This window comes from Hirundo rustica, chromosome 5 (assembly GCF_015227805.2).
Source record: "Hirundo rustica isolate bHirRus1 chromosome 5, bHirRus1.pri.v3, whole genome shotgun sequence".
Taxonomy (NCBI): domain Eukaryota; kingdom Metazoa; phylum Chordata; class Aves; order Passeriformes; family Hirundinidae; genus Hirundo; species Hirundo rustica.
The window spans coordinates 49,379,176-49,406,960 of record NC_053454.1 but is presented as its reverse complement, the minus strand read 5'-3'; the positions used below and the strand labels follow the sequence as shown (position 1 = coordinate 49,406,960).

The 27,785-nt window shown below is 39.4% G+C and overlaps 1 protein-coding gene across 2 annotated transcripts in view; it reads right to left on the bottom strand.

Moving 5' to 3' along the window:
* Positions 1-27,785, bottom strand: part of PPP3CA (protein phosphatase 3 catalytic subunit alpha) — a 170,689-nt gene that overhangs the window by 109,251 nt on the left and 33,653 nt on the right. The window contains exon 1 of one of the 2 annotated variants that reach the window (XM_040064101.1): positions 3,417-3,501. The exons of the other annotated variant lie outside the window; for it this stretch is intronic. Coding sequence (XP_039920035.1) covers positions 3,417-3,498 — 82 coding nt within the window. The 5' untranslated portion in view covers positions 3,499-3,501. Of the gene's footprint in view, positions 1-3,416; positions 3,502-27,785 lie in introns of those variants that run through there. 2 annotated transcript variants of the gene reach the window in all.

Sequence of the window (27,785 nt, the reverse complement as noted above, 5' to 3'; positions counted from 1 at the left end):
CAGCTTAATGAAGCAGCAAGAGAATCAGACACCTGTGCTTTATTCCTAGATCTGTTGGGTAAAAGCAATTAATTTATCGGTGACTAAACATACAGAAGACACAGGAAAAGCTCAGCACTGGGGTGCTCAGTTCCATCTTGCACCATGGTGTGTTGGTCATGGTGTCTCTGTGTGATGCTTCTGTGAAGACCAGCACAGCACAACAGGACTCCCAGCACACGTCCCTACTCCCCCCCCCAAAAAAAGGAGCACAGTTACCAGAGACGCCAGGAAAATGGACTCTCTCATTTGCTAGTGGTGAGGTGGCATCAGGCACTCTCAGTCGCATCTTGTGTCACAAATCCTTTAATTTACAACAGGTCACTATTATTTCAAACCAAAATCAAAAGAGATTTCTATCGGCCACTTATCAAGTGAAGTGCTGGCAGAGAGACCTTAGGTCAAAATACCATCTTCCCCTACCTTGACCAAGACCAAAATATTTTTCTACAGATGACTCAAAATCCCTGGATCAGACAGCAAGAAAGGAAATGTGATACTGCAGCCTAGGCAGATGCAGGCATTGGGGAAACTAAACTTATGCCTTTGGCTACAAAGGCCACTTCCACATTTGATATTCACTGATTCCCTAGATGCAAAAATGGCCTCATTTGTTGCAGGGTCAGGAATTTTGATGGTAACATTTTCCTACTGCAAGAGTAACTTTTCTCTGGTCCTAAGAAGTCCGAATTATTCTTTTATACTAAGCAGTTAACTTTTTAAGACAAGCTGAGGACACACACTTTTCCTCCAGGAAGAAGTAATAGAATACTAGTGCACCTCCCCAGAAGTAAGAATTTTACTCCTCCTTGAACCCAAGAGATTTTTTTATCTAGCCTGAGATGAAGGTATGGCTACAAGATTAAGGGAGGAGAATGACAGGGGGACAACTGTGCAAGTTTCTGCTGCAACATGGCAGTATTGATCTCTATTGAGATTAGTACTAATAATGAATGCTCAGACAAATAAAATTAAGATATTTTTCACATAAGGAACCATAAAAAGCAAAAGCAGAAAACAGGATTCAAGTGCTCTAGAAAATAACTCAAGTTTCTCAGATTTCTGCTTATACAGGAAAGTAAGGACCATCAACCAGAGGAGAAGCATCAGATGGCATTTATCATGGAGATATATAAATGGGTCTATTCACCAATGGATTGCAAATTACAAGACACAGCCTACACATTTTACTGGTTCTTAATCTCTCAAGTCCATTCACTCACTGTATCATCAAGGGATGAACTTACCTGTAAGGTTCATCAGATCTTTTTCATTACCTTAGCAAGAAATGGGAGTTTACCTGTGTGATATATCACTATATTGACATTACTATCTAACTAATATAGCTGACCTGCTACATTATTATAAATTATTATAATGAAGGAAAGCAGGACCTAGAGAAACATGCCGTAATCACAACCTAGCACCAAAAAGCCATCTGGTATCTACAGTCCACAATGTGCTGCTTGGCTTTTCTCACTCAGAGAGCTGCACTGATCTGTTCAATGCATTACTTCATTTTGGTGCATCATCCTGACCCAAGGAAAACAGTTCTGACTTAAGTGCAACACAGGGTTGTTTCCTTCAAATAGATTCAAAGGTCTAGTTTCTGCTACTTGCAAATCAAAGCAGTATCTTTCCAAGAGCTCAGTTACTTTGCATGCTGAGCAATGGGCTTGCACTAAGTATCTAATAAAGACCTGCAGGTAAAACGTACATTTCGTGAACCAAATGATGAGGCATGAGGACAGAGAATTCACTGGTGCTTGCTTCATGTAGATCTCTATTGCAAGAGAGGCTGCAGGAAGGTCAGAGACACGCAGGGAAATGAACACTTTAAAGCCTAAACAAGCAGTGAGAAACAAAAAATATTTCGGGTGCACAACTCTACCCGAAACAGATCTGTAACCACACACACAGGACCTTCTCCTGTTTGCCAAACTCTTCTGCAGTTTTTTTGTAACGGTTTGAATGTGTCCTATGGAAACAGTGATCAATAAAATTACACCTCACAGACTTCTACACAAAATCATCTCCAAGACCACTGGTGTACTGCTGGCTTCCAAAATCAATGTAAAAATGGATAATTCACAAGGCATTCAAAATTTAGGAATATTTAGCGGTTTGGAACTGTCTCCTCTTGCATTCTGTTCAACAGCAGATTTCTAATGCAGCACACATTCAAAACCCCTGGCATGGCCTCAATGGGTTGCAAGCTGAACTTTTGGAAGGCAGAGCCAAAATCCACGCCTTAGTGACCTGAAAGGTACCTGGCAATTTGCACAGCAAGTACCTCTCTGCATATGTCGTGACCAAGGCAACACTTCCTCTGGGGACCAGCATAACAAAAAGAAGAGCCTTTATAATCTGCAGAAGTATCCCAAACTGAGCAATGTGCCTTATAAATTTCCTATATTAAGAGGTTTTGTGGGTTTGTAGAGCATTTTTTCAAACACATTCAGCTCCGCACCATTAAAAATAATTGCAGAAATTACAGTGATTACACTTCCTGAAGTGATTTCTAACTTGTTACCCTGCACGATTTGCAGGAAAAGCATTAGTACTTGTATGGAGGACAGAGACAGCACACAGACATGAAGTATTTATAACACTTACCTACACACAATTATTCTAAACAGAGCTCTCTGATATGTTTTATATTTAACAGATAATCCATCAAGGAAGTAATACACACCATGGTGGTATCAAGACAGACTGCTGATGCCCTTGTTACACACTCTTACATGTTTAATAATAAAGGAGTGAATTACAATTACAGAAATTGAAATGAACTAAAATACTCACCGGCTTGTGTTTGCATGCACACCAGTGAAAACTCTACAGATTACATACTTTATCTATTAAAGCTATACAGAACTAGAAAGAAGTACCAAAGGATATACTGACTTGTATTTCCTTTTCAAGCAAAAAAATCCACATTGCATACAGCTGAAAAAGTTAAGTTAAAACCTGTTCTTCAGGTTTGCTGAAGAACATTACAGTGCATGCGAACAATTGGTCGCTTCTGACAGTGCTGCCGTAAGAAACTGAACTAGTTTTGTAGAAGGTTGGATATGTATCTTCAAAGTCTCACCACCTCACACAAAATTCCATTTGAATTTCAAAGGCAATGGACACTAACCCACAAGCTCCCAAAAGCCTCAAGTATCATATTTAACAAACACACCGAATAGCTTCAAGGCTTCTAAACTATACTAAGTCTTGATCAAACAAACCCCTAAAAGCACACAACCACCAGACACATCTATTTCACACAAGACGTTTTTCAGGGCACAGGTAAAAAGAAATAGATTTCAGGGCTGTGAGGACCCCAGGCAATTTGGACCCTCAGAACCTTCCTTTATAATGTATTATACCTGAAGTGTATACTGTTGCAGCAGCCCTCTTATTAGAGGGTAAAAATGCGCCGAGGCACAGATTTCTCATTAAACACAGCATTAAAAGGGTCCTGGTTTATTCCTCTTCACTGTTAAGTCATCTTAACTCCATCCATTCACTGATTCTGGCTGCAGCAAGCTCCTACTTTAGCTTTCCCTTGTAGTCTCTGACTGCTGGTTATTTCCTGCTAAAGTATGACTGCAGCGTATTGGGTTGCAGACTGTGACTGCAGGCTTTTACCTAGCTAGACTGTGACTGCAGGTTCCAACAACAAGCTCTAACTGCACACCCAGACTGACCTTATAGCAGTGACTCTCCCCAGGATCCTACTTCATGAGCCTCTCCTTCATGCCCCTCAGGATTCTTCCTCTGTGATGACCCTCCCCTTTTCAGCTAACTCTCTTTTTTATCTCACTCATCCTTATTGGCTATAGCTGTTACTCATCGGGGGGAAGGCTGTATTAGGTAATTAACACAGCTGTTACTTACCAGAGGTCACCTGTATTTCCTTCTCCTACATATACCAGAAGAAACTCCTCAGTACAGACTACATTCACCTGGACCCAAATCACTACAGCAGCCTTGCCTCTGTTCACATAGTTATCTTCAGCAAAGCCATTATCTCCCAAAGCAATATTGCTCTGAGAGGAGAAGACAGAACTCTCTCATGTTTTATGGGCAGCCAGTGGGCAGCTCCAAGCTTGAAGTACGGAAATGCTATCTTTTATTACCAGAGAACTTGAGAGAGAAGATGGGTCTTGCAAAAGCCCCCTGTGTTCCACAAAAAAAAGCGCTTACAAACAAATTAAACCCAGGTAGACTTTGCAGGTAAGGGCCCACTGAGGGACAGATGCTTGTCTCCTCCCTACCCTAAGGACTAATTGTTTATCAGGTATAACACATTTGCCCTGTTATGAAGATCTTCAAAACACAATAAAAAACATACAGAATGCCTTTGTTTCCAACTTAATAATCTAGTGTTTTAATAAGTTTTCTAGCACAGAACAAATTAGTGAGATAGTAGCAGTTCCCAGCCCTCCCATTCTGCTAACTGTTCCTCAGGAATACACCGGAGAGCTAAAACAATATTTAAACTTGCTTCTGTACTTTTTTATAGCTTTTTTAATATTTGTGACAAAACAGATACTAAGCAGAGTGAAATGTTTTTCCTGACTTAACTGCAGCTTTCCAGAATGGCCTACAGTACTTCCTTGTAAATGCAGCTGACGTGTTGCATTATTAATCTATTGTATGAACATTCCAGTATAAAAAGAAAATAGCTTAAGGATAAATAAATTTATAATTAGTCAACAGAGATCAATAATCACCTCTGCACTGAAAAAAAGTTTGTTTTTTTTTTTCCCAAAGCCTGTTATGACCAAATACACAAAACCATTTTTCTATACTCATTAAAACCAGCTCCTAGTAGACTATGCAGTAAATGTCAGAACAAAAAAAAAATCCAACTATTTGAGACCAGAATGTCCCCAGCCCATTAATCAGGTTGCAGTTCTAATACAGAACAAAGCCTATCTTTTGCCATTCACTTCACACTTTTCTAGTAATATCCATGTAAAAAGACTGCAGAATCTACCTCTCTTACTCTGCTTCCTCCCTTCCCCATATACTAAAACATCAAAATTACTATAAATGAAAGCTGTATTTTTTACAATACTTACAGTGGATTGCATCAGACTTCTTTAGCAGGACTGATTCCTGTCACCTAACACAGAAAATCTCAATGGGAGCTGCAAAGGCCTAAGTGATTTTCACCTACTTTGGTTTTGAAAACGCGTCACTGTGTATCTGCTCAACACTGAGGTCTGATTTACATCTTTTTATTACAATGCAATAAACTGCTGTGACCTGGCGGGGGAGGTGGAAGGGAGGTGTGTGCAGTCATTACTGTCCAAAATCAAGCTAGCACTCTAAGTGTAGCTAGTTCCATGCATCCACCTACCACCCACTGGCAGTCACCTAATCTGTTTTTCACAAAAAAAAAAAAAAAAATTGTTGGTATGGTGGTTTTGCCATTGTTCTTTTGGTTTTGCTTTTTTTTTCCCCTATGTGGGGAAGAACATGTTGCACCTCAACTGGCAAAAAAAAATATTTTTCATTTAAACTACAAAATTATAGATTTAATTACAGTCATTATTTGCTTAAATGTTTTTTCCTTCCCCTATCTAGCTCCTTCAAACTTTGTTCATCTCTGACTGTTCTGTTCAAACCATATCTAATCTTTCTTTTTTGAGAGACATTTTGTATTCCTGAATAGCTTTAAAGAATAGTCTTTAATAATGTGATCATCATTTTGTTAGACAAGAGCGAGACTACTTCCTAACAAAAAGAGCAGTGAACAAAAGAGAAGAAATTTGCTCTCTTGAAGGTAGATTAATATTTCTAGTATTGTCTTCTGGGGAAAAAAAACAGAACATCCTACACTGAATTGAAGTCACTAAAGAAGCCCTGAGGAAAAACAAAGCAAAACAAAACAAACTGTGGATGCGCAAGTAAGACAAGAGTTACCTTTTTGACTCTTTCTACTGCCAAGGTGATGGTAATGACTGGGATGAAAACTGTTAAGTCAGAACCAGCCCAGTCTGCCTTCCAGCAAACTACTATCTATTAAATTTAAAAACAATCCCAACCTTTCATGTGTTCCTCCCAACCTCCTGAGTTACTTTTACAAATTAATTAAAAGACACTTCTTAGGAAAATCTAGAATTCATTGGATACTGAACCAACTCTTAACCACCTGGCAGCCAGCAATACCTTCCTCGTATTACCAATTCAGTGTTCCCACTGTAAGACAGAGATAAATGCAACAAATACATTTTAGATGCACATTTAACTGAGTGTGCCATCAGTTCCAAATTGAGTCCATAAATGGCTTATTTTCCAGCACGATTCACATTACAAATAAGATCCACCGACCTTTAAGAGGTTGCAGGAAAAAAAAGAGCAAACCAAAGTCTGATTTAAATACAACTTTCTGAGCACAAGTTGAAGCATTTTCAATTATCTTTTATCAAATACTCAGTGAAACAGAGGAGATTAAATTAAGTGCACTTCAACTGAATCATTTTCTGCAGAATCAAGCAGTCTCAAATTGCTTTGCAACTTGATAAAGAGTAGAAAATCCTGCATGTAAGTGAAAAGCAAGTATAAATGTATTATATATTATACTTGTATGACACCAAAGCTTTTCTAAAATTAATATTATCTTAGCATTAAGAGCATAGAGATACTAATGTTTACTAAGTAGGATTTATCACATGAGAAACAAAATCCTTTGTGCTTAATTTCTTGACGTGCATTAACAAAGTCCAAGACTGCCACTGGGAATTTCCCAAAGCACCAAAGAATCCAAGCCTTATCCAGACGCAAGTTAGAAAGCTCCAACTCCAGTTTCTCAAGTTTTACCACTGTCCATCGTGTTGTCACAGAACAACTTCCACATTCCCCCTGGTTTGAAGATTAGAGTAACAATAACCTCAAGGATTGCTGGGTTAATTGCAATGTCATCCATAAAGGAGGAATGTTGGTCTAAAAGATGTATCCCCCTGCTCCCCTAGATACACATAATGTTATAGTGTTCAACCTTCCTCATGTTCAGTATAGCATGCCCCAATTAAACCTTAAAAATTAAATAAACACATTGATTTTTAGTAATATTATTTCTTGGCTCTTGCATTTTTACTATTTTCTACCTGAGGCACCATCAGACATGTGCTTTAGCAAAATGTGCATAATCTCAAGACCCCTACCTTGATGTTATCTGGTACAGATCTAATATTATTGAAACCCTGTGGAGAAAATCTGAAAACCAAGAGATTTGACTGCACAAAGGCAGTTACCACACTTTCAAGGCTGCAGAGTTCATACTCAAGCCTATTTAATGGTTGTGTCCTGTGGGATACATTAAAGAAACACAGTACATGGATATCCAAGTTTTTTTCATTATCTGAAGATCTTAAAACCCATATTCCTGCCCTAATAATTTAAAAATATTTAAATATTAAAATGAATACGTAATGGCAAACTTGGAAGGATAAATTCTTTAATTTAAATACATTTAAATAAAATAAATACATTTAAAGGTTTACAATCAAACTTAATTGCTTCTGATTTAACTCCTTTGGGGGAAAAAACCCACCTACTTACTAGAATCTCTGTCTTATAAAAAACCCAATTTCTAAACTACTCTGGTGTTGCGTTCATACTTTGTATGTTGGTGATATCACTGTCAGAATCTACCCTGCTTATAGTCGGGGCAGATACACAGGAAATCCATGAATCCAAATTTACAATCTGTTAACCAGCAACCATCAGTTGAATCAGCTACCCTGGCCAACAGAACAAACAAAACACTACTGAATTTATGATCTTAGTATTTCCCTCTTCTCTAGGCAGCCAAAATAATTTTGACACATTTATGTACATCAACTTGAGCAGCAGATGTCAAGCGAATTAACTTGTTTGTATATTCTCCATCCACCCCAAGCTTAAAACCCTCCAAATGGAATCCCAGAATGTTTCCTGACTAGAAGCTATGTATGAAGCTATGTTTTCAAGAGAGAAAAAAACCCCAAAATTGTTTGGGCTCATCCAGCAAGCAAGAAGAAAATGTTGCTCCTCACAGCAAATGCAAGGCAGGGGATGATGAATGGGTTTTCCAAGGTTCACAACCTACCAGAGAATGGAAAGAAAATACTGCATATCCATCTTTTCCGTATGAGGGACTGTAATTTTTTTTATATTGAGACAACACAGATAAAACAGATTACGCTTTCCTCTACAAATGAAGGGCCTTGGCAGAGATCCTGCAAAAAAGAACTGATCTAGTTTCCATAGCAGTCCCTCTTACCTCAAGCTGAACCCAAGGTAATGTCACCCTGAAATTTTTGGGATGCAGGTTGGACTGCTCCCAAATCTGCTCTTCTCTTTGGAATTTCAGACTCAGTAATGAGATGAACATTGTGAAATCACAACTCCAACAATGTTCAAGTACAGCAACTTCAAAATGAGTTAGATGTAACTGATAGGCATTTTAGCACAGAAGGGCTGCTTCTCTGTGCAAGGAACCACATCTGTAAACAAGGAATAGAGCATCATTTTTCAATGGATATGGAAGAGCTGCACTACACGAAATACTTAACAATTCACTTAGATGAACAAACTTCTTACATTTTCCAGCAAAATACAAGATCAGAAGCATGCTGAAGATGTATTTATTGCAAAAATCTTGCCACAGGGAAAATAATGACTGTCAAAAGCAAAATATATAGACATATGTTAATCGAAACAGCTTAAAACCCTCTCCTCTGGAATTCAAAATGGACCAGCAATCATACTGCATTCTGTTTTCTTTCTCCATCACTATGAAGTCTGCCAATCGCATCATTTAACTCTACCTGGATACCTGAGAAATGACATTTCAAATACAGTATTTGTGAAAGACAGTCTTGGCCTCTCAGTGTTCAGAAGCACATATTTGAAAAACCCTAACGGCAAAACACTAGCACAGAATAAGTGCATCTATGAGGCAAGGACAGAACGAGAATGTTTCTCTGAATAATAGGCTGGTACAATTAATTAAAAATAGAAAAGAACAAATTAAAACCACATCCAGAAACAACAAATAACCTCTCCTGAAGCAGTAACGGCCAACATACTACTTCCAAACAAATACTGAGAAAATCTATAAAGATAACTTTATCCATGATGCACAGACAAGGCTATATTTCAGAGGGGAGGCTGTATTGCCTGCCTTTGCCTTTTTACTATTGATGGTTTTTTCCTTCCCTTAATTCCTTTCCATGAAGGAAAGGAACTGGGCCCAAGGAAAGGCTTACTCATTTACAGAATTGAAAATAACCCCAACATCTGGTAGATTGCATTAGCTCAGCCCTTCAAGGTTTGCCACAGAGCCAGGCAACATTTACCGTCACAGATTCCACCAAGAAAATCCTCAATGACTGCTTCCCCTTTAATATAAGGATTTCAACTAGAATATTTTTCTTCTTGGGAACAAATATTTTTAATATTGCATGTCAGCCTGCAGGACTTTTTAGCTCTCATGGTACGAGAATAGCTGGGGTTTGGATGACGTTTGTTTGGGGTTTGTTTTTTTTTTTGAGAGGGTGGGGTTTTTGTGTTCTAACATTTCAAAACAAGCATCTAACATCTCAGGAAGTTTATATAAACAAGAATCATCATCATAACACAGCCAAGCTTTTTGGTAGATTAGGATTAATTCCTACTTTTAAAAACAGAAGAATAGAAAAACCTGGAGTTGAGGAACTTTCTATGCCAAGTACATTTTTTGTACTTGCTTTCAATGGATTTCTCCAAGTTTCACGTTTTGAATTCTCACAAGCTTTCCTCATGGTTTACCACAGTATTCAGAACAGTCTTATAGTTTAACTATGCTGTTTGGTAGTCCAGAGCTGCTCCAAACAGGTGAGGCATATGTACGCACTGTACAGCGATGTCTTGGGACTCATCCTTCGTCCTTCCCCTAGTGACACCTGCCACTCCATTTGCTGGGCACTACTTAGGCCTACTGAGCATCAGGGTCCTGCCTTCCCAGAGTGACTCACAGGAAGATGCTCCTGGAAACACAAGGGACAAGAGCCAGGTCAGAACCTAGCATGGTAAAACTCTAATTTTCTCCTGCTTTACATTTCCATGGGTGCATTCACATTTATCTACATCAAACTTCACTTACAATTAATTGTGAGGCTTAGTTAAGCAGGATTGTAAGAGTGTTGCACAATTCTTTAGTGCTGGCCTTTAACTACCCTGAATAAATTAGTACTTCATTACCTCACTGTTCACCTGCTCTTCCAAATCATTTATACAGCCAACACAACAGGGAGTAGAAATCTCATTTTTTCCAGTATGTTATTACGTTTCCAGCTTTCCACAGTTGATACTGCCTATTTCAAAATTTATTTATACTTGAAAGTTACTGTTTAATTTGACATTTAGGGCTACAGAACACAGTGCTTTTCTGCAGGAGAAAAACACCCCACTGTCTTACTCATACTCTTCATTTCTGGCAGTCTCTCTCAGAAACACTTAGTCTCATCGCAGAGATCATTATCCTGAGATGATGCAGCCTGTGTGCAGGAATGAGCTATGTGCCATTATGATGACTCTTGCAGTAACAGACCTGATTCCAGTTTCACACTGTTAGAACACATCACACTTTGTCCTTATTTTATTGCTCTTGAGTCCATTAAGAATGACAGCTTGATCTAGTATCAGGGATTTGGCTCAAAGGGAATGTAAAATAAGGAACTCCAACTTCAGGATAGGTACTGCACCATGCTACTTAGAAAAGTAGAGAAAGCTCGTTTAAATGTCATTTCAGTACATGAAAACTTTTTCCATGTTTACAACACCCATTTTGGCTTTTGCTAATATCCCGTTTTATAAAATTTCGAGTCATCCTGCTACAGCAGCTCCACTGCTAGATAAACTAACAATCTGGTAGGTCTCCTGTCCTGATGACCACTGAAGCACAGGAATTTATTCTGAAGAGCTAACAAGAGTTAACAAAATACAGAATGCAGACCTAGTGAGACTTCACGCATTTAAGGAAGGTAAGAGAAGAGAGCAAAAGCAGCGAAAGAGTTGAGTGCTTACACTTATAAAGAAATCTAACTTAGCAGCTCATACCTAGTAAGGAGACTGTGAGAGGCCTGCAATTCAGTTGCTGAAGATTAATAAAGGAGAAATTTCTCATAAACTAGAATTACATGGCCAAAGGTTAGATTAATGCCTAAGACCTAACAGATGGAAGATGAAATTGATGGCCACCAAATTCAGGAATAAAACTTCTAGTCAGCGTATCGGTTTCATACAATACCCTAGTTAAATATGGATTTATAATAATGGACTTATAATAATGGATTTAACTGTGTGCCCATCGGCTTCAGCAACTTTTTAGCATAATAAAGAGCAGGTAGAAACTAAAAACTGGCTCTAATTATAAAAACCATATGTGAAGTGACAATCTGCATAGCAGTGAGATTTACCTGAAGCACAACAGCAAAAGGGGCAGATTACATGCTACAGCAGCCAAGCTAGGAGGAAAACAGGTCTCAGATGCACTGAGAAAAGGCAAATTTTGAGCATGCAAGTAAATATGTTGTCAAGTATCTGCATAAGTCAGGGGTGTGAGAGGGAAATCAAGGGAGTACAGTGAAGAATCCCAACTGTTCTTGCTGTCTCTACACACTACACAGACATTTCAGAAGAAAACATGAGAGGCCAGCGTAAGAGGGCTGGGGTCCAACTCTTCTATTGCTTACCATGTCTCATAGCTAGAAACTGATTTGAAGACTGAAGCATGAAATTAATCTCTATTCATAATACTATCTCCCTGTACTGTAGCCATTTAGCATCATTCATTAGCAGAGATTTCCTGAAATATTTAAAGAGGAAGATAATGGTAACATCAGATGGAAGGTACAGGCAAATATGAGCAAACACTACGAGTTACAAGTAAGTTAATTTAGTATTTCCAAAAAAAAAAACCAAACAAACAAACAAAAAAAAAACCACCAAAACCTCTCTTCCTCCTGTGACTTTCTTAATGGTTTTTCAGTTCCATCTGCCTTTTCAGATTTTAACAGATTTTGTTAGAATGCAAGAGAAACAGTGCAAGACCTCAATTAGAAATTCAAAGGATGGTTTTGATGAAGATGGTTTTTCCTCTTCTAACTCTGAGCTGTACAATGGTTTTGGTCTAACTTCACACAGGTAACTTATCTTTCCCTTTTTCCCCCCTCCTAAATTACAAAAAACCCTAGGTTGGTATCAAAAGCCAGACTACACAGGGCAGACTCAGCATGACTGAGGGAGGAATCAATTCAAAGAGAGAGACACTTTAAATACACCTGCAAAAGAATGAAGTGAGGGGAGTATTATTTCTGAAAGAATAAGCCAACAAGCATGTTCTTGGAAATTAAAATTAGGTAATGGCACATTTCAGGTGTGATACTGCTGCCTCCAGAAGAAGAAAGCCACTCAGTATTTCTCATTCTCTGTTTTAACATATCCTTGCAGTCACAGTGAGAACGAAAAGATGTATTGAACCATTTCACAGAGCTGTATTCCCTACTTTCTAGGAATTATCAAGAGAGTAAAATGAGGTTTTGGAAGACCATTCTCTTTAACACTGTTGACTTGTAATCACAAAACTGGGTGACAAACATGCACATACAAGACAGAAGAGTATTCACTTGAATACTTGGCCTTTACACAGGCAGTCCCTCCAAAATCCTTGTTTTTCAGTGACTACCATCACCAATCATATTTAATATTACTACCCATATACATAAAGTTCTCTTTAAATGGAGTAGACAGCTGCAAGAAGCCATGATAAACTTCACTCCTTTGAGCACTGGCATTACTGTCCCTTGTTAACAATCAATAAAATAAATCCCTGCACATGCCCTTCACTTGGCCACCATCAGAAATCAATACTGAGAGGAATGAGGAATGATGTGCTCACCTGCCCCTCCCAATGCTGCAGCCAGGGAAGGGGAGAACAAGCTGTCTAGGGGACCTCTGGCAACTACTTTAAATCTACTTTAAAAATCTCCTGCAAGTGCCAATTACATAGCTTACACAGCTTTTTATCTGCTTTATAGCAAACAAAGCAGTTGCCAAGATAAAGCCGGTGTGTGCAACCCAGCAGGGTTACAAACGCACAATGGCAAATTTAAAAGGTAACAGGGAGAGCAATAACCTACTACTACCTATCCTCTCCTGCCACTGTAAGACTATACTGGAGTCAGAGTCATTGGTTTCAAGCCAAGGGATGAAGAGAGGGAGAAAGAAGTGGGTAATCTTCAGATGCTTATGCAATTCTGCTGTTCAGAGAGAGCTATCTTCTGTACCCTGACACGAGGGTTTGATCTTGCCAGGGGTTCTCTTCCACTCCCATGCACTTTAACATTCCCACGTACAAGGGATTAGGACAACCCACTTCCATCAGCAACTCCTGCCAAACATTAGCATTTAAAATTAGGTTTAGATCATGTAACAGATCACAAAGGCACAAACAAAAATATTTCATCCAACACAGTGTTCATTCCAGTTCTTTTTTTTTTGACACTTTTCCTTGTCAGATTTTTTAGGACTGGGATGAAGACAAGCTAACAGAAAACGAGGTTTTAGCCCAAACCCTAACTATGCCTGAATCTACCAGCAAGATGTGTTCCTATCTCTTAAATCTCTTGTTATCTCCCATTGAGGACAGGGATTTACAAAGCAGAAATTATATGTCAGGTTTTTAAAACTACAGTTGTACACCAGTTTCAACATGCTTTTGTCAGTGTAAATCTGTTTAGCTTGTTGCTGTCCCCAGGACTTTCTCGCAAATGCAGGTTTCCAGTTTGGGTTTATGTCTAACAGTAGCAAAAGCTGTCTGTTTTCTGTGTTTGGAGACAGACACAGAAAATACAGGAAATTATGCATCTAATCTATACATTAGCATAAGCAGCATAACCATCTTTTCACAGCACTCAGGAGAAAGCAGCTGAAACTCAGATGAACATACCAGATATGTTCATTTCCAAGTAAAATGCAGAGGAAGTAAGGGTTTGGTCTGAGTTCTTTTACTTAGAAAAGAGGAGTAGAGGGATGCACCCAGGTTTTTTTATCAAAATGTTAGACCTCCCTTATTTTACTGAAGACCTCTTTACATTCAGTATACTAAAACTAGGATGAAAAAAAGAACTCCTCTAGCACTGCCCGACCCAGATACGAAATTATAGTTAGGTCATATTTAGACTTTCAGAGATGACCTAATATACTGAACGTCAAAGTTAGACCAACCTGTTTCTTTAAGCTTTGTTAGATGAATCTAGAAGTTTGTTCAGTCAGAGGACTGGCTGTCATATGCTCTAAACATTTCTGACTCTGAGATGATGCCGCACCGTGACAGCAAGCAATTTTCACCACTTTGCCATACACTCTTTCTTTGCCTACTCTGCATTTTGTGTGAGAACCCAAGAAAACCATAATCGGGATCACAAAATCATATGGGTGACCATGACAGACAGAACTGTGTTAAACATCTTTTCAAATCTCTTTGAATTTTCCAGTGATGCAATAAACCCTGAGACACTGTCCTACAGTGAAACATGTTCCAGAGCAGAGACTTCAACTGCAAGACCACCCAGGCAAATCTCATTCCTAACATACAATTGCCAACAATGTGCATGACTAACCCAGTATCTTCAGCCTCCCTCTACCAGAATTTTGACAGCACAATTGAGCTCTTTCTACGGTATGAATCTTAAATAGGTTAATTTTTTTTCCCCAGGAATGTGTTGTTCTCCATAGCCTAGAAAAGGACATGAAGGCGATTAACTAAGGTAGAGACAAAAGGCAAAATTAATATAGACCCTGGTCTCTACACATCCCCCATAAAATCACCTCTCCTCTCGGTAGCTACCATCATACATTTTCCACAGTCAAGTCAGTTAAAGGATTTGAGTCAGCAGAGCAAAGCAAAGAAAAACAAAACCCCACCAGTCACAGTCCATCCTCTGGCTACATACAATGTGACATGAGTTCACTTACACCTCTAAATGTAAAAGCTGGGCTGTCCACATTTGATTTGAACACTTGCATGACAGTAAGGAGAAATAAGAAGCCTTTTTTCCTCCTATCTATGGATCTTTCTGTGAATTTCTTTTGAAGATGGCAACCACACTACCCACATGCATAATGCCTACAAGCAGAAGAAAGTGTCAATTTCCACCAGCCTCCCACCAGTACAACTGACACCATCTGAGCTCTGAGGTTTAATCTGATTCAAGTTAACCAACCTCCTGAACCACACACAGCAAAATATATCTTACTTTTTCCCTTTCAGGAATCCCTTCTCCCCCCTCCCAAAGCTTTAGAACACTGTTCAGAGTGAGTAGCTCTTTTGTGAACAGATTTTTTCAAATGATATGACAGATTGATCTGTGAGGAAGGCAAAATTAATGCCCTCATCTTCAACCCATATACTCACAATATAGTTTTCCATGTCTTCTACTAGACAGCAAAAGTAAGTATAAAACCTTGACAGTATGATAAATATCATTTCAAGGTAATGGGTACACTCTAAATGCAAACTTAATTAGAGTAAAACTGAAAAGTTAAGAAGCCAAAAAAAAGAAGAATAAAATATTGTCAAAAAGTACGGATAATGGATTTAAAAAAAAAAAAAAAAAAGCGCGACTCTTTTTCTCCCTACTGCTTCATTCAAGTCTTTCTCTAAAGTCGGCTGCTTTTTTCTACAGACATGTTTTGCTCAATCATGCATTTGCTAAATGCTGAGTGCTGTAAGGCTCTGCTCCTAGGTTAAAAATCTGAGCAGATTTCTTCTGGTATAAAAGCTTCTATAACAAAATAAATTCTAAAAGAGAAGCGGCTTTCCACTCCACCTCCTGCGTTTTCACATAGACACCTCCCAGCTGTGGGACTCTAAACAACCCCTCAGAAAGAGGATGGTGAAGCACTGTAGGAGCAGTACAGTCAAGCCTACATTTAACCTTCAAATCACTGCTTTAAAAGACTTGCTGATGTAACCCCACTTATGAATTACAGCAAGTGTAATGTTCAGGTTGAGGACTGTACAATTTATAAGCTAATGCCTTGAAAACAAAACGCAACCAAACTAGCCTTGCATACGAAATATTTTTAAATCAGGAGATGCATGACTAGACAAGCAGCAAGTTTTCTCAGTATTTCAGCTTTATTTTCAAACCTGTGGTGATATTTTTTTCTTTTAAAGGTAATAACAGATACTCACCAACAAGGCAGAGTTTTTATAGAGGCTGTCAAGACAACAGTCTACATTTCCAGCTTCCCTCAGATCTGACAGGAGAAACTTTGTGTATTTCTACTAGGCAAGATTAGAGTCACCCCAGCTTCCCAGAAGAATTCTTGCACTTTTTGAGCCCTTTTTCCCTTTTGTGTTCAATTACTACAGCCCAGTCAGAGTTCAGAAGCACCACTGCAAGTAGCAAAAGGCATCATTCGTCAGCACCTGAAACAAGTAAAATACTTCATATGCAGGAAACTCTCCATTTCATTTGAACATCATAAAGTTAAAGATAATTTATTCATTTGATTTAGTACAAGGCCAAGTTTTGTAGTAGCTGCCCTATTCACTTGTTTCTCAAACAACAATTATGAAAGTCTTCTTCTGTGCAAATGCTTTATTTAATATCTTGCTCATTGCTAAACTTAAATGCCAAAAGAAAAATAAATGCAACTTCCTGCTACTGGGGAACACTGTACTGATGTTTCATATATTTTCTTTATACTTGCATTCTTACAAATTATGTATGTGAGAAGCAGATGATGAGCAGCAATTTGGCAATACTTCACCATCTGCTATTTGCAGATCTAGTCAAATTCAGAGTTAATTAAAGATTAAAAAGAAGGACCGTTGAAGCAAAGAGGCATCTTCTTTGCTGGTATGATTGTAAATAACTAACTTGGGTAGGTTGTTCCCACTCACTCCAACACAATCATAGATCTGCAACATCATAAGGGCAACACAACTTACACTCATAAAATACCTGTATATCTTCTATTTTAATTGCAAAAAGATACCAAAATCACGTCAGCATTTTTAGAATGCCACAATCACAGCAGGCTACGCAAAGCCCTGTTCAGGAAAAAGTCTATCTATCAGTAAGAAACAGAAATTATAACTGCAAGACTCTCGTAGAAAGGGCTACAGAGAACATTAGACAGCTTGTAACATCTTTTACCTTTTATTACATACATATTTAAGCAAATAATATTTAATTAAGGGTGAACGAGGAATAAGATGACCCTGATGGGTCCCGTGTGTTACTACATTGATATGAGGCTACCTTCTTGTCATCAAGTCTACATCACCTATGCTGTTTCTGCAAGAACCAGCTCATATTATTATACCACCCTCCCTCCTCAGGGCTCCCAGACACTCTTCTCTACGGCCTTACTCCAGGTGCCTCCCTCATTTACTGAGCTTTTCTGACAGAGCTGGGAAAGAACAGTGAAAAGATACAAAACTGGAAAGGGTGCAACAAGTCCTCCCAAGATGCTGAGCTTAGGTCTATGATGCAGAGGTTCCTGGTCAACTCTTAAGAGCAGTAACCTGAGCCTGCTGTTTCAGAATGGGTCGGAAAGCTCTGCCCCGTTTCCTCTGCTACCTGAGCCTGCAGCTGAGCTGTGCCAAGTCCAAAAGCTCACCAGGCTGCTGCACAGCAGCTCACTCTGGCTGGCTGCCAGGGAGAGTAGTGCTGGTGGAGCTGAGATGCTGGATGCTGGCTGCCAGCTTGCCCCTGCCTGCTGCTCAGCGCTCCTCAGCCAGCTGGAGAGCGATCCATGGAAACGTCACAACTGCCAGGGTGCAGGATGCAGGAGTACGAAAGAGACTCAGAGATGGGGAGCCAGCTTGGACAGTGTTGGGGGACAGAGCAGGAGCTGGCTGTGAGCTGAAAAAATGGCAAATTCTGGCCTCTCCCCAATGACCAGAAGCTGGTGATGGATTGACAGATAATTACTGAAGAGTAATTATACCAGGAACAGACTACTTCTGTAGATTGCAAACTTTTTTTTTTTTAATTAAATGCCAAATATCACTCTTCTTGCTTTCTCCTCCTCATTTTTGCAGCAGTAAAATTTTTCAGAACTGGTTGTGCAAGCATCATGGCAGCAATCAAGCTCTGGTTCACCAGACTTCACTGAAGCTTACCCTGTGAGACTGCTCCACAGGAAACAGGGCAAACAGGACTTCAGGGAGCCTGATTTAGGGAGCCTGAGGTTAAATACTCTCTTGTTCCAACTAAGAAAAGTTGAACCAATGGAAATTTTATGTCAAAATATTTAATTTCTAAATGTCACCATTAAATTCTTCCCAATTTTTAAAATATCGTTCTGTAAGAAGTAACCTATTGCATAAAATCAAAATGAACCCAGGAGTGCTTTAGTATTTCCAAAATTGCACTTTCTGCCACAAATACCAACTGAAAAGTCAGCTCAGTTGGTATTAGGTGTTGAGCTCAGTCCTGGGTGAAGACTGTCACGGTCTAACCCCAGCTGTCAGCTAAGCCCCACACAGTCGGGGCTTACTAAGTCCCCCCCCATGTCAGGATAGGGGAGAGAATCGAAGAGTCAAGTGAGAAAACTCAGGCTGAGACAAGTGCAACTTAAGAGCTAAAGCAAAAGCCTGCACACAAGCAATGCAAAACAGGGAATTCATTCACCACTTCCCATAGGCAGGCAGCTATTCAGCCTTTCCCAGGAAGGCACAGCTCTATCACACAACACTAATTTGGGAACACAAACACCATCACTACGAACGCACGCCCCTTCCTTCTTCTTGCCCTTGCTGCACATGCCAAGCAAGATGCCATTTGGTGTGGGATTTCCCTTGGGCCAGTTGGGGTCACCTGTCCCAGCTGTGTCCTCCTATTTGTGCACCCCTCACCTCCTCACTGGTTGGGTGGGATGAGGAACAGAAAGGGTCTTCAGACTCTGTGCAAGCGCTGCTCAGCACCAACGAGAACATCCCTGCATTATCAACACTGTTTACAGCACAAATCCCCAAACCAGCTTTATATTAGTTACTCTGAAGAAAATGAACTCTATCCCAGTAAAAATCAGTTGATCACTCCCCTCAAGCTGGTTACTGCACTTAAGACACTTTGGTGTATCACATCTAAGACCATTTTTTAAGCTGTGTTTCTACTGCAGTCTATTTAGTTCATGCTGTCTCTGTAGAAGATCTCCTGAAGTGACTATCAATGATATATTAGAGAAATATTGAGCTTAAAAAAGAAATTGCTGATTGCATCACTCAAAGCATTCTCCCAACAGGGCATGATTTCAGCTGTTTTGCACAGTCAAATTTAAAAATATCAGGCAGTAACTTTTAATATTATTCTTCTTACAGTTATCAATTTATCAGGAGAGGTTTAAGGGTCTTCTGCTTTCTTCTTGACAGACTTCAGTAAAAATATTCATTTCATTAGTATAAGTTTAATATTTCAATTTTTTAAACTTTCTAATTTTAAAATATTCCTTGGTTCCAGACCCTCAGCATCAAGTTATTCCTCATTAAGTTAGCTACATCCATTCAGCCTTTCAGCTTCTAAATACATTTAAGAGAGAGGAAAGACAGATAGCAAACAGCACAAATTATTTAATGTGTACAACCCTGTAACATAATAGAATTATTAAGGTTGGATAGACCTCCAAGATCAAGTCCAACCTTTATGAGGCAAATTTGAGACATTATAATTGGGAAGGCTGTGGTGAGCAATAGGTGGGAACAACATACACAGCCGTGGTGACCTGCAATCAAGAAATAAACTCACACCTTACAGGGTTAGTAGAGCAGGGCTGTGATGGTGATAACAGCAGCCCTGGGTCTCTTTTATGAGAAGCTAAAAGAGTGCCTTCTTCAGCCAGGCAAAAATGAAGGTGGGGGAAAAAGAGGGAGAAGATGGCTCTGTTGCCCCTACAGCAGGCAGCAAAAGGGGAAGAAATATGGGCTGGAGAGAAATATAGGAAATCTGGGTGGACAGTACTGACCAGAGAACAAGTGGGTATTAATTGGGTCATCAGTGAGAAGCTTACCAGATATGAGCACTGAAGAGGTCTCACAGTCTTTGAATCCAGGCAGACTGAGAAATAAACCTCAACAGTGTTAAAGTGGAGCTTGAACCATTTCAGGAAAGGGCTACAAGAATGCTAGAAGTAACAGATGAGTGGACTCAGTGCTCCAGGAGAGGTTCTTCCCATTTCTGCAGTTCTTCCTCTCTGCAATTTTAAAGCAAACCCTCCAGACTCCCCATCAGCAGCCATTAACTGCTCTGCTAATTTCATCACTGGTGTCATGCACACCGTGCTCTGATTTTGCAAACAAGCCCCAGAGTTCACATCAGCAGCTTCCCAGAGGACTAGCATCTGCTTGTTCATTATCAACCAAAGATTTACATATGCAGAAACACAGGGAAGAGTCCTAACAGCCATAAGGCAGGCAAGGCACTGGAACAGATTACTGAGGGAAGTTGTGGATATGCCATCCCTGGAGGTGTTCAAGGCCAGGCTGGACGGGGCTTTGAGCAATCTGGTGTAGCTGAAGGTGCCCACAGCAGAGAAGTTGGAACTAGATGATCTTCAAAGTCCCTTCCAACCCAAGCCATTTAAACTTTTTTTTTTTCTTCTTTTTTTTTTTTTTTTTTTTTTTTAATACATTTAAAGGCAGCACTGCTATAACAGAAAGGAAAGGACAAGAGGCTCCAGATTTAGAGGCAGGAATTTCACCAGAAATCAGTACTTACAGACTCAGTCTGGCTGCAGTACTACTGCCCAGCACAGGCACTCTTAGGCAGCTGTCATTCTAGCAGCTTTACTTGGTAGTCACTATCTCTATATTTAATTTTGTAAGTATTTCCTATATGTGATTTTAATAATTTCATAGTACGAATACACATGCAGTGACTTTATGTATTTATATATACATATATAAAATTCTTATCCAAAAGTAAATAAATATTTAGGAAAACACTAGTGTATTGCAACCTCTCTAATAAGTATAAGGCTAAAGACAGTTCACATACAGTTTTACTGAAAGAAAAATTCTTATATTAGGTATAAAAGTATGAATAAATAATAGATAGTTTTGCAATGTGGTTTAAATAATATTATGTCCCATATGCCTTTCCTTAGAGTGCTTTCTATAAAGGAATCCATTTTGTTGAGTGAGACTTGCTTTTTGAGCCAGCAAGTCTCTTCTAGCTCAAAAAGCCAGAATAATTTTTCTAACCACTATCTTTTTTTTCTCCTGTTCATAATCTATTACCCTCAGAGATACTCTTTCTACTGTTTCCATTATGAAATCCTGCTAGGTGTTAGGTACTGCCACTTCAAAAAACTCATCTGATGTAAGAGGACAATTATTTCTACTTTCATTTTATCCCATAGGTTATTTCTGCAATTTTACACACAGATGCAGGGAGAGTTAATGATCTTAAGACCAGCATTTTCATACAGGTATTTGTTTATAAAACTGACTGCTTCCAACTTGTACTTAAGTCAAACATTTTGGAACCTCTTCCACCACTATACATTTTGTCACACTTCACTACGAAAATAAAGAACGTTTCAACAGATGTGAGCTTAAAAATTTTAATAAACAAAGCCAAAGTCCAGTGTTCTACTATTTATCTTGGGAGGATAAAAAGCTTTGCACTGGATAGAAAGCATACTGCCATGTTTCTCTGACAGTAGTTCATTTAAGGTTGGAGAGGGTTTTGCTTTGTTTTGTAGCAACCTTACTTTTTTATCACTAAGATTCATTCAACAGCCTGAAATACACTAAACACCTTGGGTTTAGGAAACTCTAGTATTAAGTATTTAAAGACCAGTCATGTCAATTTTTTTTTCCTCCATGTTTAAGCATTTCAAGTTCCCTAATACATCCTATTTGAAAATGCAGACAATCTTAAGACTTTCCATTTGCTAGACTTTTCTTTTTTTCTTAGCAAAATATCATCACTATAAATACCTGAATTAATTCTGATTTTTTAATATTGGCATATATTTGAATCTGCATCACAGTGATTCACTTTCTGAACTGAAAGAGTTCACTTTCTGAAGTGTTGATGAACCTCATAAAACTGAGGTGAGTCCCTTAATAAGATGGCAAGAGAGAAAATGGAAATTGCTCAGAATTGAGCATTTCTGTGTTTACAATTCACCTATTTCCTTTAGTTCCACTTAATTCCTTTTTCTCCTTCCCTTTCCACTAGAAAGACTACACACAGACTTATAATAAAAGATTTTCCATGTTTTGGGTTAAGGGTTAAAAGGATAATGGTTCACCAGTTTAAGAAAGGAAAACAAACCACATGTCTGCAAAACAAACTGAACAAGATTCCTCTATATTCTCGTATTTTGCACAGTTCTATGAACTAAAAGAAATGGCAGACCAAAATGATGGCCTGCATGCAGCTGCAAACAGTAAGCAGATACAGTTTTGAAGCCTATAAACTGATCAATCTCTTCTGTGGGAAAAGTTTTCACAAAACATACAATAAGAAAAAAAGCCCACAAAATAATGAGATCATCCAGGTTTGTTTCTAAATGGATAAGGAGGAGAAGGAGCCTCCCTTGTGAAACACTTTCCAGCAAGGGCAGCTCTGTGCTACGTATGATGAGGATTACAAAGGTCAAGCTATACAGAAGTCTGAAACTAACAGATGGCATTAGTCTACTTTTTTTCAAACTCAACAGGAACAAGCAAATCTAAGCTAGGAAAGCAAATACTTAAATAGTGCTAACAATTATCTGAGTAAAGAAGGAACACAGATGAAAACACCCACATGTTCATGTCCTGGTACATGCACAGCATGTTACTGCAAATGTGACATTAAGAAACTGAGGGGGGGAAAATTTGGTTAACTAGTTATAGAAAATATTAGAACAAATGCCAAAAGGCAGCTAAGCACCAGCACCCAGACAGTGAGACCAAGTAAATTCTAAGCATTTGATCCTGCAAAAGACTATTCTGGGGGGAAAAAAAAAAAATCATCAAGAGATAACTTGTATCTTTTTCATTCCAGCACATAGGACTGTCATTTTTGTGAACTGGGGAAACATTTTTACATGTATTTTTACCATCCTGCATATTTCCTATTAAAAAAATGAGGTGGCAGCTTCACCATTGACTTCAGAAAAAAGGTAAACACCTACTTTATCCCTTCTTTCCTCAAATTATTTCTAGGAAGTATGATGCATGAACATTCAACCCCTACTTTTGATTTCAAAATGCATTTAAGCCTTGAAGCATTTTGAAGCAGTAACACATTAATTTCATATTTTAAAGAATACAAAATATTAAGCCAATATCATCTGCAAAACTCCGAATGCTTCAATTTTGTTCCAAAATGTTTTGGGGCTAGATACAATTAAAAAGTGTAAGCCATAAAAAGCAGCAGCTCATCCTCTGTGGCCTTGAAGTCGCTTTTATTGACTCCATCTGGCTTGATATTAAAGAAATGCTGAATAATAATAAAAGCCATTCATTTTCATTTCAGACTCCTACCACACTATTAAGTGTTTTTTTTCTTTTAAATACACCAGGGGGGAGGTGGGGGGGAAGGTGTATGCAATATCTCCCCTTACAGTTTTGAATTCAAATGGCTTGCTTGTGAGAAGTCTGATTTGTATGTTATTACCTTCCTAAAAATATGTTCACTGCTGTTACACTTAAAATCCTAAGCCTGCTTGGGCTTAGTCACTTTTCCACCTCTCCGTGAGCCTTCCAGAGGCTGAAAATTACAGTTCTGCCTAATTCCAGCCCTGGACTCCGCAATTGAAAGTTGATTTGCAACTTCTTGTATTTTGCTGTTCTCAAATGGTGTTCTTAGTACATATGGACTAGAAACAGGCCAAATAGCTACACCGAGCTCCTGCCGCACTCACGGCGACAGAACTGCGCTGTGAGTTCAACACCGCCGCGCGTGAACGAGGCGCGCTAAACTAAAGACATTCTGTACATGCGCGCTAAACTAAAGACATTTTGTACACCCCACAAATCATCTCTCCTGAGGCCCAGCACTTCGTCTGCACTTAAGCTGCCCCTGTCAAGCGGGAAGGAGATGTCTGTGGTTCCTCATTCCAAACACGCAGCTCAGAAGGCTGCTTGAGCACGAGCAGAGCTGATGGTGCGTGTGGCCGAGTGCATCGTGTCCGTGGGGCTTGGACCCCCGGCCGCCCCCACCACGGGCGCCCCGAGCGCCTCGCTCTGCCGTGCTGTTATGGCAGACATCACTGGGTGGCACTGTTAGACAGTGTTTGTGTCCCTGTCAAGGTAAGGAATATCCTCTCTCCCCACCTTGGCAATTTTTAGCAGCTGGTAGTGCAGCTGTGCAGGTTTTCCAAGGATGCTGTTGCAAACGGCAGCGGCAGCAGCGCTGCTCTCCGACATCCCTTTTCCCATTACACACTGGGGAAAAAACTGCGCTTGCTCACTGAGGAAATGAAACCTAGTGCTTTGAAAAAATTCTAGAAAGTAGTTTCGCTTTTTTCCACCTTCACTCATGTAGGTGTAGTGTTATATTTACAAGTCCTCAAATACAAAATAGTTGTCCTGAAATGCCAACATTATTCCCTATAATTGTTTTGTCAATAAAGTCGAGTGTCTTGACAATCTCAAAAGCTGACGGCTGAAGGGCTACGTGCACTAGTACTGCTAGGGATGCTCCCAGTATTACTCTGTCTGCACTTAAAAGATCAATTTTGCTCAACCAGAAGAAACACTTAACAAGGATTTTTTATTGCTCTGCTTTTTAAGATGCTGCCACAGGTTGCCCAGAAAAGCTGTGAATGCCTCATCTCTGCCGGTGTTCAAGGCCACGTTGGATGGGCCTTTGAGCAATGTGGTCTAGCAGGAAGGTGTCCCTGCCCATGGCACAAAGGTTGGAACTAAACGATCTTTAAGGGGCCTTCCAATTTAAACCATTTTATGATTCTGTGCTAATTCTTAAATAGAGGTAACTTATTTGCAATTAGAATGCTTTTAAAAATTATTTAGTAATGTTCTTTACAAGTTAGCTTATTTCCAGCAATATGCTCAGAACTGCAGTCAGATACTTACTGAAAGGTGGTAAGGCTACTCCTGATGGCCCAAAACGTGTGGGATAACAATTATCAGAAATTCTATGCAGGTTTTTCAACCTCCAGCACAAATCGAAAGGTTAATGTAGTACTACAGGATGTGGAAAACTAGAAGCCAGTGCCTTAATAATGACTACAGGGCTTCAAATACAGCAATTTATTTGGCTAAAAGTAGGCTTGACTCACACAAAAACGTTTCAACTCTACAAATATGTCTGAGGTTCAGAAGTTAACTACTGTATTTCAGATTGCAGATGCTATGTTAGTAACAATAGCTAAAAGCTTACTTCATACTATTAACTGTGTTCATATTATACAATTTCATAATCAAAGCCAACAGCTCTGCAGAGAAAAGACTCTTACTTTTCCAAGCAATAGGATGGGAAGGAGGTTGAAGAATTACGTCAAAAGATAGCAATTTGACAGGTTTTCAATGCTGCACCACATACAAGGAATTTGGAGAAGGCAAACACTGAATTCAGAGCTGCAGAAGTCTCATTACATAATGTCACAGTGAAGTGGGGTATTTGAGATGTGAATGATGAGAGTGTCGTAGCCTTGGACATTTGAGGATTCCACCACAGCTCCCACAAATTTATACACTGGATATCACACAGTATTCAGCTTCCATGGACAAAAATGGCAGCTTCTGGGTGACTTCCACAAAATCAGAACCTGATGTCTCGATATAACATACAGAGGTTTGTTTTAGATTAAAAGAAAACTATGAACTTTTACACCAAAACTGATATAGCAATGAAAATGCAACCTTAATTCTGAAGGTTAACTGACCCTTAATATCTGTTTTATTCTGGCTTTTAACTTCACTCAAAGAAACCAAACAACCAAAAAACAAAATACACAACAAACCCCAAACCAAAACAACAACAAAATCCCCTGTACCATTGCTTTAATAAGAGGAAACTTTAGGTCCTCCTACATGTTATCTCCAAACTACCTGGCATCTACCCTTTGAATAGTCATAAATTAGTATGTCATACCTTGAATTCAGGAGTCCAGACCAGCAGCTTGCATCTCAACACCAACATGAGCTGCTTTACACGACACAATGCCTTCATTAACCAAAGCAGCTACAGTGAAGAGCTGCCTTTAAAGCATGTTGAAAATATTTAGCCCTCTTGTCTTTCCTCTCCCAACTGACAAATGTTGATCTTCTGCCTTACATTGTTTTCAAGTTGGTCAAACCCACAAAACTTTGACTCCACGAAATTGTCATCAAGGACAAAAGGGCCACTAGCAGAAGTTTTTTTAAAGAAACAAATATTTCAGATCTAATAGAGTATCTATATTAAGGGTCTATTTTTAAAATAGACGCATAAGGAGCCACCTTTGTTTTGCCAGAAAGTATATACACCTAGTTTCCACATATTTTCAGGTCCCAGCAGGGGAATGCTGGCCTTCACACCAATAAAAGCTGTGCTTTGGGAATTACATTTGTCTCTTCTCTTTCGTTCTTTACCTCTTCTTGAAGATACAGGATAAACGCCTAACTAAAAAAAATTTAAAGAAGCTTCACTGTACATGGCCCATTATTCCCTTTATTTTAAGGTTCATAAAACCATCAGTTCCTTCACAGAGCAAAGGACTGGGCTGCACAGTGTGACTAACAGCCCTGGCTGAAGAAAGCACTCAGCTCCAAGCACACACTCCTGGCCCATTGAGATAAAAAGGAATTAACCATTTTGCCTCCTCGGGATGGTTGCCAGAGAGAGTGCAAGGCATGCAACACATTCACTATTTCACTTGACTTTAAAGATCAGCGTACAAGTAGCAATAAATGAAACTCCTAGTGATGTGCTTACCTGGCCCTTCTCCCTCCCTCCCCCTGAAATTCTGAAAACAAGGAAATTAGAATCTCAGATAGAGCTCTGCTAAAATTTATGGGAATTAATACATTAATTGAAGCAATTAGCAAGTTAAGAGACAAGAGTTAATCATGACTGGAAGCAGAAGAGCCTGAATACAGACCTCACCTTACACCAGTAAGGTGAAGATTTTGATTAATTTAAAAGCGAGGCTTTTTTATTCTGACATTTAAAAAACACTTTTTTTTTTAAAAAGGATATGCAAATTCCTGTGTATTCCTGTGTTAAGTGGTATGATCTACACAGCAGATTCTACCAACTTTCAGTCAGCAGACACCTTTCTTTTGCACAAGCTTAAACCACATAGGCGTTTTGTGAACTGTGTCCCATTTATCTCTCCTCCCTTGGGCACGGGCTTTTATTAAAAGCACCGAACTGTTGCCAGCGTGCTGGTTTAAACACCGCCACTAATTACACTGGAGACAGATGATTTCTTGTAGGGCAGACAGCCAGGGCAGGGTCCCCATGGGGCGACTGTGCGTCCCTGTCGGCACCAGGGCTGGCCACTGCTTCTCCACACGGCTGGACTAAGTAGGTCAGCTGTCACCTGCGATGGGGTTCAAGCTTCTCACACAAGAGTACGTTATCAATCCTATCTCAGGATCAGTTTTCGACAGCTGAGACTGAAATCTTTTTGCCTCTAGAAAACCCCGGTGTATTTTTCAGCCATGAAATCTGCTTTCTTTCCCCTTTGGTTTTGTAAGGGAAAGACAGCAGCTGGAAGAGCGCTCCAGGTACAGCGTTGACCACCTCTCCCCAAAC